This window comes from Martes martes, assembly GCF_963455335.1.
Source record: "Martes martes genome assembly, chromosome: 17".
Classification (NCBI taxonomy): Eukaryota; Metazoa; Chordata; class Mammalia; order Carnivora; family Mustelidae; genus Martes; species Martes martes.
The window spans coordinates 42,879,115-42,892,176 of NC_137905.1; the positions used below are offsets into that span (position 1 = coordinate 42,879,115).

The window sequence follows — 13,062 nt, forward strand, 5'->3', positions numbered from 1 at the left end:
TTATGCTCAACTGCTCAACAGCAGTTGTCATGCTTAATGACTTATAAATTAAGTCCCTCTCGATCTGGAAAAGCTCCTCCAATCTGCATCCAGGGGTCTGGCCCTTGCTGCCCCTTCCATCTGTGTATCCTGGTAGGATAGATCGCCCAAGAGTCTTTCCTGTAAACGGTCTCATTTTTCTGTGTTGCTCTGAAGTCTGAGCTCTATGAAATTGTTTTTAAACAATAGAGAATTAACTGTAAGCGTCCGATCCCACCCTGGAGCTGTAGACTCCCTCTCCGAAGTCCCAGCCGGCTGCACAGATGATCCCCCACACACAGCTGAGTTCCTCTGTAGACACCAGTGATAGTTCTGTCACCGTTTGTGCCTCTGCCTGCTGGCACGTTTCCTTCAGTAGTGACAGCTATATCCTGATTCCAAAAGTTTAAAATTTGCTGAAATGGACTTCTTAGGCCCAGGGAACTCTTAAGGCTTCTCTGGAGGCTGACGTCTGCTCTGTTAGTCCCTATGTCTCTGCACTGGGCCACATGGAGCACCACGTCCACTTGGGTCTCCTTTGCCCCCACAGGTCTCCTTATCCTCCTGCCTCTGTGTCAGCCAGGAGCTCATCTTCTGTGGTTGCACAGATGGGATCGTCCGCATCTTCCAGGCCCACAACCTGCAATATGTCTCGAACCTGCCCAAACCACATTACCTGGGGGTGGACGTGGCTCAGGGCCTGGAGCCCAGGTACTGCCCGGCAGAGGGTGGGGGTGGGGCTTCCAGCTTCTTGTACCCACCCAGCCAGCCCTGGGCTGGAAGGATAGAGCCAGAACAAGGCAGTAAAATCTCTGCCACCATGAAGTCTGTGGTCTGGTAAGGGAGCTTGATGCTGAACAATTATACAAAATACAAACAAGGTCATTTAAGAGTCCTAAGTGCTTCGGTGACATAAACCAGGAAGGAAAGTGCCTGGCGGTGGGGCTGTGTGGACTGGGGCCAGAGGAAGTCTCTGGTGAGGGGAAGCCACCTATGTGGGGAGGTGCGTCTTGAGAGCAAGTATAAAGACCGAAGGGCGAAAGGCCCTGGGTTTGGCATGTGGCAGGAACAGCCATGGGCTGTATGGCTGGAGTCTAGTGTGCCAAGGGAGGATGTTAGGAGACAGGTCTGAACATTGATGGAGGCTGGCGGGGGGAGGTTATAGTCCCTTCTGAGGTCAGTGGGCGGCCCCCGGAGATTTCAGGCATTGGAGTTAGTTGTATGGTCAGCCATAAGCATTAGATCCCTCTGGCTGCCATGTTGAGAGCGGGTGGAAGGGCTAAGCTGTGGTGTATCTTTGTTGTAAGGCTGTTGCGGGGAGCGGCTACCTAACCAGGGGGTGCTGGGTGCCTGGGGCTGCCTCTTTGTAGGCTGCCGGACACTACTTCCTGGGTACCTTTTCCAAGTGACCCACAGTGTTGTTTCACAGTGGCCAGGCCGCCCAGCTTTGCCACCTTTGCTGTGTGTGTTTTCATTTCCTCATCTGTGAGCTTTAGTACTGACCTTTCCTGGAGACTGGGAACTCAGTGTAGCTAAAGCTCTCAGATCGGCCCATAGTAAGATCTCCGTAAACTGTAGCCTTTGCAGGGAGGCCCCAGGCCAGGGGACAGCTCCCCAGCCCCCTGGCATAGGGATGTTTGGTCATGTGTTGGTGGGGCTAATGAGAGAGAACTAAGGTATGTACCCATTATCCTTCCCTGCTCAGAGAGAGGTGAGTGAGAGAGGGTGGGCGAAATGAGCGGAGGTGAAAATTCAGATGTTCTCAGGGGCCAGGCAGAAGCTTCCAGTTTACAACCTCTGTACTAGAAGCAAAAGCAAAGGAAGCAGGGAGGGAGGAGAGAGACGTAGAGTTGGAACGGAGATGAACCACCCCAATTAACATAAGAGATGACATTGCCAGGGAAGAGGCAGCTCAGAGCATCACTACTCACACTGACATTGTGACTGATGACCCATGTGGTCTTGTTAGCTTCCTCTTCCGCAGGAAGGCAGAAGCAGTCTACCCAGATACAGTGGCACTGACCTTCGACCCCATCCATCAGTGGCTGTCTTGCGTGTATAAGGACCACAGCATCTACGTCTGGGATGTCAAAGACATCAACAAAGTAGGCAAGATGTGGTCAGAGCTCTTCCACAGCTCCTACGTCTGGAACGTGGAGGTGAGCCCCTCTTTTCGGACCTCTGCCCCTGCTCAGCTCCCATCTGGGGCTTAGCTGGGGAAAGCTTCTGCAGTTCGGGGAACCCATTCAGCCCTTCCTTCACAAGATAGCCATGGCCCCCAGATTGGTACCAGATGCTGTTCGAGGTGCTGGGGACACAGCTGGGAAGGAAACTGACAACAGTCCTTCCCTGCTGGAGCTCATATTTGGGCAGGAAAGTAAACTCACACGTCATCGGTAATAGCCAAGCGGCACTACCTCTCCAAAGACGAAGAAAACAGTGTAAGGACAAGGGACCAAGGGTGCTATTCTAGAGAGGAGACTGATGGGGAAGGCCTGTCTGAGGACGTGACATTCAAGCAGAGACCTGCAGGAGGCGAGGGGCAGAGGCAGGCAGCCATGCAGGAGAAGGGCGGCAGGAGCCTGTGGACCTCGGGGAGCGCGCTGTGGAGGGCCATTTGTGTAGCTTAGTGCTTTTTCAAGTGCTGAAGTTTTCTGAGAGTGAGTCTTTGGGGTGTTTTCATTCTCTAAAGCTGTTCTAAGTTTTCCCTGCGAATAAGACAACTGGTGGGGAAATAATTGTATTCTACCTCCCCCCGCCCCTGAAAATTTCTTACGGCGATTGGAGCATTTGTCCTGGAGAAGTTATGTTTTCAGTGGCCCAAGTCAGAAGGGGGAGCAATAACTTGATCCTTTTGAATAAGCATCATTCAGCCCTTTGCCTGCGACTCCTTGAATCCCGTCTGCCTTCATGGATCTGACGTTTCTGCTGACAGCACTTTTCTCACTTAACAAGAATGTTTTTTAAAGAACTTTAAAATTCTATATATAAAATATTCTCCTTGGGAAAAAAAGGTGAAATATTACAAAGCTAAAGTCTATCTTGATCACCTCCCCACCCCACAAACCCTCACCTTTGTTATTTATTATGTGTTCTTTCAGTTCATTTCCTTGCATCTGCCTGTTATTTGTATGTATCTGTTTCCTCAACAGAAATATCTGTGGGTGCATCTTTTTATCAGTTCTGGAAAGAATAGCCAGGACAGATTTAAAAATTACCTCTACCCCATTCTTTCTCTTCTTCTGCAACTCCTAATGTCCTACCTCTCTATCCTTCATATTTGTTTAAAATAACCCAGATCTAGAAATCCACACGAAGGAAATGTACAATTTATTGATTATTGTTAGCAGCTGTTGATTGCTCAATGCCTAGATCCATTTACTCCTTGGGGGTTGCAATATGGTGATATTCTAATTCTATCATTTCTTTTTATTAGTTGGACTACTTATATGAAGAAACACTTCCCCTCATCTACCATTTGGTCACCCAGTGGTACACTTCATATAGGAAAGGCAGGATAAATGCTTGATTCTTTCCCTTTATTTACCAGTTTTCAAGATAATGAATTGGTTCCCTGTTCTCTAAAGGTAACTAGTTGTTTTTATTTAATATCATTATAGACTCATATATGTAAATATATTGGAATATATTTTAATCCATTACAATTATTAACATTATTGAAGCTCAGATTGTCCCATCTTTGACCAGTGGGAGCCTCTTCAAGTTGGCTCCTGAGTCCTTTGGACATGACCCCAACAGTCTTTCTTTGGGAGCTACCTTGCTATTTGAGATGACAAGATGTTCCAGCCTCATCTTGTACATTTCCTATCCCAGACCTAGAATCAACCATTTCTTAAAGAAGCCCTATGTTTTGTTTTCCATTTGACTTGTTATTTCAAATTCACAGTCTTGAGTGCTGGCGATGCTCATAGGTATTGGATTGATGCTTCCAGAATGCTAAAGACATGGGGGATGATGGAATTAGAATATCCCCGTTAATCATTTACTTTTTCCCACATTATAGGTACAACAGTCTAAGAATGGCAATTACTCAATTTTGAAAAGAGTTAAAACAATTTTTTTGCATATGTTCTCTCCATTCTCCCCCAGTTTTTAAAAATATACTACATCTATGTGATCTGATCATGTAGCCATTATATACCATATTCTCTCCCTTATGACCCCATTTTTTTAGGGGGGTGTAAGTGTATGTATTATGGTGAAATACACATAGCATAAAATTCGCCATTTAAACCGTTTAATTTTTTTTTGAGAGAGAGAAAGCGTGTGCACGCATGCATGCATGCACAGGTTGAGGAAAAGGGGCAGAGGGGGAGGAAAAGAGAATCTTAAGCAGACTCCAAGCTCAGTGCAGAGCCCGACTCAGGGCTTGATCTCTCCACTCTGAGATCATGACATGAGCCCAAATCAAGAGTCAGACACTTAACTGACTGAGCCACCCAGGTGCCCCTAAATCATGTTAAAATGTACAATTCAGTGGCATTTAGTACATTCATTGATGTTGTGCAACCATCCCTACTATCTAGTTCTGGAACATTTTCATCACCCCAAAAGGAAACACTGTACCCGTTAAGCAATCACTCCCTCTTCCCACTCTCCCAGCCCTAATCTGCTTTCTATTGCTATGGATTTGCTTGTTCTGAATATTTCGTACAAATGGAATAATCGAATATGTGAACTTTGTGTCTGGCTTCTTTCGCTTTGTGTGTTTTCAAGGTTTATCCATGTTATAATATGTTTCAGCGCTTCATTCCTTTTTAAGGTTGAATAATATTACATTGTGTGGATATACCACATTTTGTTCATCTGTTCATCACTTGATGGACATTTGTGTTGTTTCCACCTTTTGGCTATTATGAATAGTGCTGCTCTGGACATTCATGTACAAGCTTTGTTTGATTATCTGCTTTCAGTTCTTTTGGGTCTATACCCATGAGCAGAACTGCTGGATCATAATGGTAATTCCGTGTAGCCTTTTTTAAATTTTTTTTTTTTTTTAAGATTATTTATTTATTTGACAGACAGAGATCACAAGTAGGCAGAGAGGCAGGCAGAGAGAGAGGAGGAAGCAGGCTCCCTGCTGAGCAGAGAGCCCGACGCGGGGCTCGATCCCAGGACCCTGGGATCATGACCCGAGCCGAAGGCAGAGGCTTTAACCCACTGAGCCACCCAGGCGCCCCTCCGTGTAGCCTTTTGAGGAACCACTAAACTTTTCCATGGCTGCACCATTTTTAGATTCCTTCTCCTCTTTTTTTTAAGCAATTTCACGTGCGGCTTGAGCTCACAACCTTGAGATCAAGGGTTGCAAACTTCCAACTGAGCCACCCAGGGGCTCCTCACCATTCCCAGCAGTGATGTATGAGGATTCCAGTTTCTCTGCATCCTTACCAACATTAGTTTTTTGGGTTTTGCTTTTAAATTATAGCGATCTTAGTGTTTGTGCAGAGGTACTATGTTGTGGTTTTGACTTGCATTTCCCTAATGGTTAATGATGTTGTTGAGCATCTTTTCATGTACCAGTTGCTAATTTGTATATCCTTGGAGAAATAGATTTTCAAATTTTTTGCCTATTTTTTACTTGGATTGTTTGTATTTTTGCTGTTGAATTGTAAGAATTCTTTATATATTCTGGATACTAGACCCTCATTAGATACATGCTTTGCAGATATTTTCTCTCATTCTTTGTTATCTTTTCACTTATTTTTTTTTAAGATTTTATTTATTTATTTGACAGAGAGAGATCACAAGTAGGCAGAGAGGCAGGCAGAGAGAGAGGGGGAAGCAGGCTCCCTGCTGAGTGGAGAGCCTGATGCAGGGCTCGATCCCAGGACCCTAAGACCATGACCTGAGCCGAAGGCAGAGGCTCAACCCACTGAGCCACCCAGGCGCCCCATCTTTTCACTTTTTTGATGGTATCCTTTGATGTACAAAGGTTTTTAATTTTGATAAAGTCTGAGTTATCTGTTTTTTTCTTTTGCTGCTTCTATCTTTGGTGTCATAGCTAACAAACCGTTGCCAAATCCATGATCATGAAGATTTCCTTTTCTTTAAAGACTTTTAAAAGTTTTATTATTTTAGGGGTGCCTGGGTGGCTCAGTCGGTTAAGTGTGTCCAACTCTTTTTTTTTAAAAATATTTTATTTATTTATTTGACAGATGGAGATGAAAAGTAGGCAGAGAAGCAGGCAGAGAGAGAGGAGAAAGCAGGCTCCCTGCTGAGCAGAGAGCCCGATGCGGGGCTCGATCCCAGGACCCCAGGATCATGACCTGAGCTGAAGGCAGAGGCTTTAACCCACTGAGCCATCCAGGTGCCCCAAGTGTGTCCTTGATCTCAGCACAAGTCTTGATCTCAGGGTCATGAGTTCAGGCCCTGTGTTGGGCTCCACACTGGGTGTGGAGCCTACCTAAAACATTTTATTGTTTTAGCTCTTTCAATTAGGTCTTTGATCTCTTTTGAGTTAATTTTTGTGTATACTTGAAGCAGGGGTCCAACATCATTATTTTGCATGTGGATATATAGTTCAAGCACCATTTATTGAACAGACTATTCTTTTCCCATTGGATAATCTTGGCACACTGGTTGAAAAGCAATGGACAGTAGGTGTATGGGTTTAATTTTGTACTCTCAATTATATTCCACTGATGTAGGTCTATCTTTATGCCAGGAGTAAAAATTTTTTTACATTATTGTAGCTTTGTAGTAAGTTCTGAAATGAGGAAGTATGTTTCCAACAACTTTGTTCTTCTTTATCAATATTCATTTGACTGTTTGGGGGCCCTTACAATTCCATATGAATTTTAGAATCTTTTCCATTTCTGGGGAGGGAAAAAAAGACTTTATCTCCATTGTAATCTTTATTTTCTTCTTCCTGCCAACTTTTGGTTTAGTTGCTTTTGTTTTTCTAGTTCCTTAGGTGAGACTTTATTGATTTGAGATTTTTTTTAAGATTTGTTATTTTTATTTTGAGAGAAGTTTGTGTGGTGGGGGAGGTGGCGGGCAGAGGGAGAGAGAATCCCAAGTAAACTATGCTGATTGCAGAGCTCACCGTGGGGCCCTATCCCATGACCCCGAGATCACAACCTGAGCCAAATCCTAGAGTTGGACACTTAACCAACTGAGCCACACAAGCGCTCCTAAGATTTTTTTTTTTTTTAATTTATTTTGGGGAGAGAGAGAGAGAGAGCACGAGCAGGGGAAGAGGCAGAGAGAGAAACAGACTCCCTGCTGACCAGGGAGCTTGACTTGGGGCTCCATCCCAGCACCCTGTGATCATGACCTGAGCCAAAGCTAGACACTTAACAAACTGAGCACCCAGGCACCCCAGTCATCTTTTTTAATGTAGGCATTTACAGCTATAAATTTCCCTCTGAGCATTGCTTTTGCGGCATGCCATAATTTTGGTATATTGTGTTTTCATTTTCATTTGTCTCAGAGTGTTTTCTAATTTCTCCTTGATTTCTTCCTTGACCCATTGATTGTTTAAGAGTGCATGGTTTAATATTAATGTATTTATTAATTCTCCACATTTCCTTGTTATTTGTAATTTCATTCCAATTGTGGTTGGAGAAGACTGTATGATAACAGTCTTTTAAAATATATTGACTTGTGGGGCGCCTGGGTGGCTCAGTGGGTTAAAGCCTCTGCCTTCGGCATGGGGGTATAGCTCAGTGGTAGAGCATTTGACTAAAGCCTCTGCCTTCGGCTCGGGTCATGATCCCAGAGTCCTGGGATCAAGCCCCCCATCGGGCTCTCTGCTCAGCGGGGAGCCTGCTTCCTCCTCGCTCTCTCTCTGCGTGCCTCTCTGCCTACTTGTGATCTCTGTCTGTCAAATAAATAAATAAAATCTTTAAAAAAATAAAATATATTGACTAGTTTTGTTACCTAATGTGTGGTCGATTCTGGAGAATGCTCCATTTTCACTTGAGAAGAATGTGGATTTTGCTGTAATTGGGTAGAATATTCTTTATCTGTTGGTCTATTTGGTTTATAGTGTTTTTCAGGCTTCTGTTTCCTTGTTGATAATCTCTTTAGACCTGTCTCCAACTGTTAGAAAACTATGTATTACCTATTCTATGAGTTTTTGTTTCATGTATTTTGGTTCTTTGTTGTTATGTATGTATGTTTATATTTGTTATATATTCTTTTTTTAAAAAGATTTGATTTATTTATTTGACAGAGAGAGAGCACAAGCAGGGGGAGGGGCAGAGGCAGAGGGAGAAGCAGAAACCCTGCTGAGCAGGGAGCCTAATGCAGGACTCAGTCCCAGGACCCTAGGATCATGACCTGAGCCAAAGGCAGACACTTAACCGACTGAGCCACCCAGGTGCCCTTTGTTATATATTCTGGGTGATTGACCCCTTTATCAATACATAATCCCCTTCTGTGTCACATGTAACATTTTGACTTAAAGTCTATTTTGTCTGATAGTACGCTGCTGTATAGTATACATACAGTGTTCTCTTCTAGTTACTATTTGTGTAGAATATCTTTTTCTGTACCTTCACTTTCACTCTGTATGTGTCTGGATATAAAGTAGCCACAACAGATAGTGGATTTTTTTTCTTAAGATTTTTTTTTTTAAATATTTTATTTATTTATTTATATGACAGAGAGACAGTGAGAGAGGGAACACAAGCAAGGAGAGTGGGAGAGGGAGAAGCAGGCTTCCTGCTGAGCAGGGAGCCTGATGTGGGACTCTATCCCAGGACTCTGGGATCATGACCTGAGCCAGAGGCAGACACTTAACCAACTGAGCCACCCAGGTGTCCCTTTTTTTCTTAAGATTTTATTTATTTGTTTGTTTGTTTAGGAAGAGGGTGCAAGTAGGGGGAGAGGAGACAGAGAATCTCAAGCAGATTCCGTGCTACACACAGAGCCTGCTGTAGGGCTTGATCTCATAATCTTGAGATCATGACCTGAGCCAAAATCAAGAGTGGGACACTCAACTGACTGAGCCACCCATGCACCCCATAGGGAATCTTTTTTATACATTCTGTCAGTAATTTTCTTTGGATTAGAGAGTTTAATCCATTTACATTTAAAATAGTTACTCATAAGATAGGATTTACTTTTGCCATTTTACTATTGGCTTCCTATACATCCTATGTCTTTTAATTTACCTAATAATTCTTTTACTGCTTTCTTCTGTGTTTGTTTGGATTTTTTCTTTTTTTTTTTTAATAGTATTCCATTTTTATTTCCTCTTCTGTATATTTTAAAGTTTTCTTGGGCCACCTAGGTGGCTCAGTTGGTTAAGTGGCTGCCTTTGGCTCAGGTCATGATCTCAGGGTCCTGGGATCGAGCCCCGCATCAGGTTCCCTGCTCAGTGTGGAGTCTACATCTCCCTCTGCCCCATTGTCCCCCTTCTCAAATAAATAAATAAAATCTTAAAAAAAAAATAAAATTGTTTTCTTACTGGAGAATTACAAGTGACATCTTAAATATATAACAAACTGATTTGAAGTAATACCAATTTAACTTCAGTAGTATACAAACACACTTCTTATGTAATTTTGTCTCTTCTCTATGTTTTTATCACAAGTTGTATCTTTATACATTGTATACCTATTAACTTTTTTTTTTTTTAAGATTTTATTTATTTATTTGAAAGACAGATCACAAGTAGGCAGAGAAGCAGGCAGAGAGTGAGGAAGGAAAGCAGGCTTCCGGCTGAGCAGAGAGCCCGATGCGGGGCTCAATCCCAGGACCCTGGGATCATGACCTGAGCTGAAGGCAGAGGCTTTAACCCACTGAGCCACTCAGGCGCCCCAATATACCTATTAACTTTGATTTATAATTGTTTTATGCTTTTGTCTACTAAATCATATAGGAAAAGAAAGATGAGTTACAAAACAAAAAATAAAATAATACTGGCTTTTTTTTTTTAAGATTTATTTATTTATTTACTTATTTGGCAGAGAGATCACAAGTAGGCAGAGAGGCAGGCGGGCGGGGGGGGGAGCAGGCTCCCTGCTGAGCAGAGAGGCCGATGCAGGGCTCGATCCCAGGACCCTGAGATCATGACCTGAGCCGAAGGCAGAGGCTTAACCCACTGAGCCACCCAGGCGCCCCAATACTGGCTTTTATATATGCCCATATAGTTAACCTTTACCAGTGTTCATTATTTCTTCATATGACTTTGAGTTATTGTTTCATATCCTTTCACTTAAGCGTGAAAGACTCCCTTTGACATGTTTTGTTGGTTGTTTTTTTTTTTTTTTTTTTTAGATTTTATTTATTTATTTGACAGAGAGGGAGAGATCACAAGTAGGCAGAGAGGCATGCAGAGAGAGAGGGGGAAGCAGGCTCCCAGCTCAGCAGAGAGCCCAATGCAGGGCTCGATCCCAGGACCCTGAGATCATGACCTGAGCTGAAGGCAGAGGCTTAACCCACTGAGCCACCCAGGCACCCCTCCCTTTGACATGTTTTGTAGGGCAGGTCTATTAGCAACAATTTTCCTCATCATTTGTTATCTGTGTCATCTTAATTTCTCCTTCATTTTTGACAATAGTTTTGCTGGCTATAGAATTCTTGTTAAACAACTTTTTCTCTGCAGTACTTTATTTTTTTAAAAAGATTTTATTTATGTATTTGACAGAGATCACAAGTAGGCAGAGAGGCAGGCAGAGAGAGAGGAGGAAGCAGACTCCCTGCTGAGCAGAGAGCCGGATGTGGGCTCGATCCCAGGACCCTGAGATCATGACCTGAGCTGAAGGCAGAGGCCTTAACCCACTGAGCCACCCAGGCACCCCTGCAGTACTTTAAATATGTTGTCCCACTGCCTTCTGGTTTCTATGATTTCTGATGAGACACCAGCTGTTAGTTTTATTGAAGATACTTTGTATGGAGCAAGTCATCTATCTTTTGTTGCTTTCAAGATTTTCTCTGGCTTTGGCTTTCAGTAATTTGTGGTGTGTCTTGATGTGGATCTCTTTTAGTTTATCCTGCTTGGAGTTTTTATTTTTAGCTTCATTCTTTTGCTCATTAAATTTGCTGTTGAATCCTATTGAATCTTTCTTTTAGTTATTATAGTTTTCAGCTCTAGATTTCTATTTGGTTCCTTTTTATGATTTCTTTCTCTTTATCGATATTCCCTATTTGGTGAGTTTCTGCTGGTTTCCTTAGGTCCTTTGGCCACAATTTCCTTGATCTCTTTCAGTATATTTAAGACAGTTGATTTAAGTTCTTTGCTTAGTAAGTCCATTCTGGGCTTCCTCACGCACAGTTTCTGTTAATTTCTGTTTTTCTATGAACGGACTGTACTTTCTTCTTTTCTTATCTATCTCATAGGGGTTTTTTTGTTGCAAACTGGGTATTTTGACTATCATAATGTGATGACTCTGGAAATCAAATTCTCCCCCTCCCTGCAAGAGTTTGTTGTGTGGGTTGTAATTGTCTAGTGATTTTTCTGAGCTACTTTTGTAAAGATTGTACTCTTTTTCATGGATGGTCACTGAACTCTCTCTTCCATTATCTGAATGGTCAGCATGATTTGACAGTAATTTCCTTAAATGTCAAAATTCAGCAGCTTCTTTCTTTTCTAAGCTGCTCCTCATTATTGAAAGTTAGATTCCAGAGTCCTAAAAAAGTTAATTCTGGGGCGCCTGGGTGGCTCAGTGGGTTGAGACCTCTGCCTTGGCTCAGGTCATGATCCCAGGGTCCTGGTATCGAGCCCCGCATCGGGCTCTCTGCTCAGCGGGGAGCCTGCTTCCTCCTCTCTCTCCGCCTGCCTCTCTGCCTACTTGTGACCTCTCTATCAAATAAATAAATAAAACTTTTTTTTAAAAAATGGGGCACCTGGGTGGCTCAGTGGGTTAGAGCCTCTGCCTTTGGCTCAGGTCATGATCCCAGGGTCCTGGGATGGAGCCCTGCGTCGGGCTCTCTGCTCCGCGGGGAGTCTGCTTTCTCCTCTCTGCCTGCCTCTCTGCCTACTTGTGATTTCTGTCAAATAAATAAATAAAAATCTTTAAAAAAAAAAGTTACAGTTTTGATTTGTTTTGTGAAAATAGGTTTCTTATGTGCTTTCTTTTATTTTAAAGGGTAACTTTGTTTGGAACTTGAGTATTGTCCTTTTTTTTGTTTTCATTTTTATGTAATATTAGCTTTTCTGAATTTTTAGAAATTCATAGGGCAGTTCACAGGGGCACCTGGCACGAGAATCTTGATCTGGGGCTTGTGAGTTTGAGGCCCATCTTGGATATAGAGATTCCTTAAAAAAGAAAAATAAGGGGCGCCTGGGTGGCTCAGTGGGTTAAAGTCTCTGCCTTCGGCTCGGGTCATGATTCCAGGGTCCCGGGATCGAGCCCTGCATTGGGCTCTCTGCTCAGCGGGGAGCCTGCTTCCTCCTCTCTCTCTGCCTGCCTCTCTGCCTACTTGTGATCTCTGTCTGTCAACTAAATAAATAACAAAAAAAAAAAAAAAAGAAAAAGAAAAACAGATGTTGGTGTAGTTCAGAACAGGTTTTCTAACTTCCCAAGAAAGAATTCCATCTTTTATGATTTTTATACTGTTAAAAAAAATGTATGGCAGCTGGCTTTCTGATATTTCCTTGTTATGTTCCTATTTGTGTGTTGTGCCCCTCCTTTTTTCTAAGCTTCCCCTTTACTCTGGCTCTCCTGTCTCTATCTCTATCCTGATCAGTTTTGTTCCTACTCGCAATAGTTTCCCCTCAGGGTAGGGCTTTGTCCTGGAAGAGAGCCCTGGCTGATTAGTTGTGAGAATTCACAGGGCCTTTCAGTGCTCCAGGTTCCTCAGACCCAACTGCCAAACCTTGCCCTCAACCACTGCTGGAGTAGATGAAACCCTCCCAATTTGAACTGCTGTTTAGTTTGGCCCATTGTACCTTCCCATGACTACCTATTGGCTACTTCGGGGTTATCCTTTGTTGGGTCTCTGAGGTGCCTCATTGCTTCCCTCTACTTTCTCTCATACACAGGTTAATGATGTATAGATCTTATTACTGGAGGTAGTTTGTCTCTACCTGCTTGTATTTTGGGAGTTAAGAGAATATCTCATCCCCTCGTT

General features: G+C 43.1%; 1 protein-coding gene across 5 annotated transcripts in view; it reads left to right on the forward strand.

Moving 5' to 3' along the window:
- WDR62 (WD repeat domain 62) overlaps nt 1–13,062 on the forward strand; it is a gene marked incomplete at its 5' end in the record, with an annotated part of 46,255 nt that overhangs the window by 10,009 nt on the left and 23,184 nt on the right. For 3 of the 5 annotated variants that reach the window (XM_080827911.1, XM_080827910.1, XM_080827913.1), the window contains 2 exons: nt 569–729; nt 1,988–2,177. The exons of 1 other annotated variant lie outside the window; for it this stretch is intronic. In XM_080827911.1, the coding sequence (XP_080684037.1) occupies nt 569–729; nt 1,988–2,177 (351 nt within the window). The remainder of the gene's footprint in view (nt 1–568; nt 730–1,987; nt 2,178–13,062) is intronic. One more of the 5 variants, XM_080827912.1, reaches the window with a different exon arrangement.